Genomic DNA, 2,782 nt, shown 5'->3' with positions numbered 1-2,782 from the left:
AGTCTAAACATATCCTATTTTCAGTAGTGCTGCATCAATATACATGTATTTAGATGTTCTCATTATATTATAACTTTATAATTATATTATTATAACTTTCAGATTGGATGGCCTTGACAAAGGGAAATTAGTTGCATGTAGGTTGAGTGTGTGACAACATTTGTACTTAGCCACACATGTCCTCTGATGTGTGTGTTGTGTTTGTGTGTTTAGCTTTCTGACAGGYATGATCAGCAGCTTTTTCCTCTGATTACATTCATTCATTAGGCCTGATCTTAATTCATCTTCATCTGAGAGATGACGATGATGCGTTCTGACCTGATTGTAGGACTTCATAACCATGCTCATCTTGTTATTCCTCTGTTTATAATACATCTGTCCGTTAGCTCAGCAGACTGATAGTTACATTCATCCCGCCCCCACACACGTTAACACTACAGTCACACATTCACACTACACTAGCCATTACATGAGGAGGAATAACCAAACAAACTTCCCCTCTCTCCTCCTCCCCTCTGTTCTCTCACTCTTTGTCTTTGAGGTGCATGTGCCAGTGGTWAACATGTTAATARAGTTTGCTACAGTAGMAAATAKTCCTGCAGCAACTGGAAATGTGAATTATTATGTGGATTGTATTAATAGTTGTTTTTGTAGGGGTTGATACATTTTTCGTAAAGAAAAATCAAGTCTGACATTCAAAGTGGAAATTTCAAACTTCAAAAGCCTTTTTAAACCTCAAATACACAAGGAGTTTTACAATTCCTTCATTGCATAGAAGCTCTCCTGTAACAGGGTGATCAAATTATGACCCTACATCTGTATTCAGCCACATTCCTGTTGCTGGGTCCAGACTGTGGCACCACAGGGATCAGCTGTGACATTACATTACCCACACATTACTTATCTGATAAAAATAACATGATAAACCACACACACATTCAAATGGGTGCACACACACTCTCTTTGCTAATTGGACGACAGTTTTAGCTTAATCCGCAATGTGGCACTGGAGGAAGGGTATTACATTTTTCTATAACAGACCTGCATAATGGGGTTTGGGCTCAGAGTGTGTGTGTGTGTGTGTACCGTATGTATGTGCACATGCATTGCCCCTGTCCTCATTCTCAGTAGAGGTCAACAGCGTATTTTGTAAGCAGTGAGTGATGGTGACATGTGTTGCCAGCTTTGAGGATAGCTGGTTAAACTCTGGAACTGTGGAACTGTACTTATGCCATTGGTTGTAACTAGTTCACCGGCTGCTTAAACCCCATCCACATGACTCAACTGGCCCTCATCCAGCCAGCCATCCAGCCAGCCATCCATCCATCCATCCCTCACCTCTGAAGAGGAAGGTCTCCAGCCACAGTTTGAGGCCTATGACCTGGCAGTCACACCTCCAGGGGTTCCCTCTCAGGCTTAGGTGACCCAGGCCCTCCAGGTTCTCCAGTAGGGACTTGTCCAGCCGCTGCAGCCTGTTGTGGGCTAGCCCTAGCTGGGACAGGTTCCTCAGGCTCTCCCCCATAGCACCAGGCAGACCCGTCAGACTGGGCACAGAACAGAGACAGAGGAGGTCAATGATACAACTGGTGGAGGTGGGAGAGTGATTGGGTACAAGATATTTATCATCTCATAGAGATTGTATGGGTACCTGTTGTGGGACAGATCTAGGTGTGATAGAGATCGTATTGGCCCTAGCAGTCTTCTGTCCAGTTCTCTCAGGGCGTTACTGGCCAGACTGAGACGTTGTAGCCCTCTCAGACCGAGTAGTGTAGAGGGAGACACAGACGTGATGGAGTTATTGGATAGGTCCAAAACACGCAGCAGGGGCGTGTCTCGGAATGCCATGGAACTCAGCCCTCGGATACGGTTGTCTTGGAGATGGAGTTCTAAAGTGTCGGGTTGGAGATGGCGAGGGATGTCATATAAACCCCGCCCTCGGCAGTCGACGACTTTCGTCCGGCCATCACAGACACACCCCTTAGGACAGGAGAGGGATAGAGGGAGGAGGAGGGAGAGGAGGAGGCGTGCGTGGCGCACATCACTTGAGGATTTGGATGTTTATATAGCTGCTGTCCACGTCTGCTGTCTATGTAAAGCCTGCCTGTCCACTCTGCTGTCTAATGTAGCTGCTGTCCACTCTGCAATTGTCTGTGGGGGGGTAAGCCTTTGCTTTCCACTCTGGTTGTCCCTATGTAGCGCTGTCCACTCTGCTTGCGTCCCAATCTGATGTCTATGTAGCTGGCCTGTTCCACATCTGATGTCTAAATGAGCTGCTGTCGACATCTGATTCTATGTAGCTTGCTTCCACTCTGCTGCTGTCCAGTTTTGTAGTGCTGGAGAGGGGGAGGGAGGGAGACAGGAGGGGGGAGAAGAAGAGGAAAGGGGTGCCAAAGGAATGTCAACGACCTCCTGTCCACCACCAAACGTTCCCATAACGCCCCTCCCTGGGGAACAGGGGTCAGGACATAAAGAAGGCAGGGTGGCAAGCTTTATGACACATATTGTACAGACGCTGCCTCGTCAGCTGTTGTTTATTCAATACACAAGGAACAGAGAGAAGCACAGCAGGCCTGTGCAGTGAACCCGTGTGCTGGAGGATATGATGATCCGATCACATACCATTTACACTCAATCAAGGAGTGGTGGGATGGAGTGTATGGTTGAGTTTTGAGTTTAACGAGGAAAGCGTTGTGAACAATTTTTGATAAATTGAAGAATGTTTTTTGTTATGTGCAGCACATCGCGTGTGCCCACGTATGTATGCATGTACAGTTCATACAGC

General features: G+C 46.7%; 1 protein-coding gene across 1 annotated transcript in view; it reads right to left on the bottom strand.

Moving 5' to 3' along the window:
* Nucleotides 1–1,936, bottom strand: part of LOC112074705 (leucine-rich repeat and transmembrane domain-containing protein 1) — a 10,872-nt gene extending 8,936 nt beyond the window's left edge. Inside the window, exons 1-2 of the mRNA XM_024141819.2 lie at nt 1,649–1,936; nt 1,339–1,544 (exon numbers count right to left, since the gene is read on the bottom strand). Of these exons, the coding sequence (XP_023997587.2) occupies nt 1,339–1,544; nt 1,649–1,845 (403 nt within the window). The 5' untranslated portion in view covers nt 1,846–1,936. The remainder of the gene's footprint in view (nt 1–1,338; nt 1,545–1,648) is intronic.
* Between the last annotated feature and the right edge of the window lie 846 nt (nt 1,937–2,782).

This window comes from Salvelinus sp. IW2-2015, unplaced genomic scaffold (genome assembly GCF_002910315.2).
Source record: "Salvelinus sp. IW2-2015 unplaced genomic scaffold, ASM291031v2 Un_scaffold2771, whole genome shotgun sequence".
NCBI classification, from domain to species: domain Eukaryota; kingdom Metazoa; phylum Chordata; class Actinopteri; order Salmoniformes; family Salmonidae; genus Salvelinus; species Salvelinus sp. IW2-2015.
This window is presented reverse-complemented; position numbering and strand designations above follow the sequence as displayed.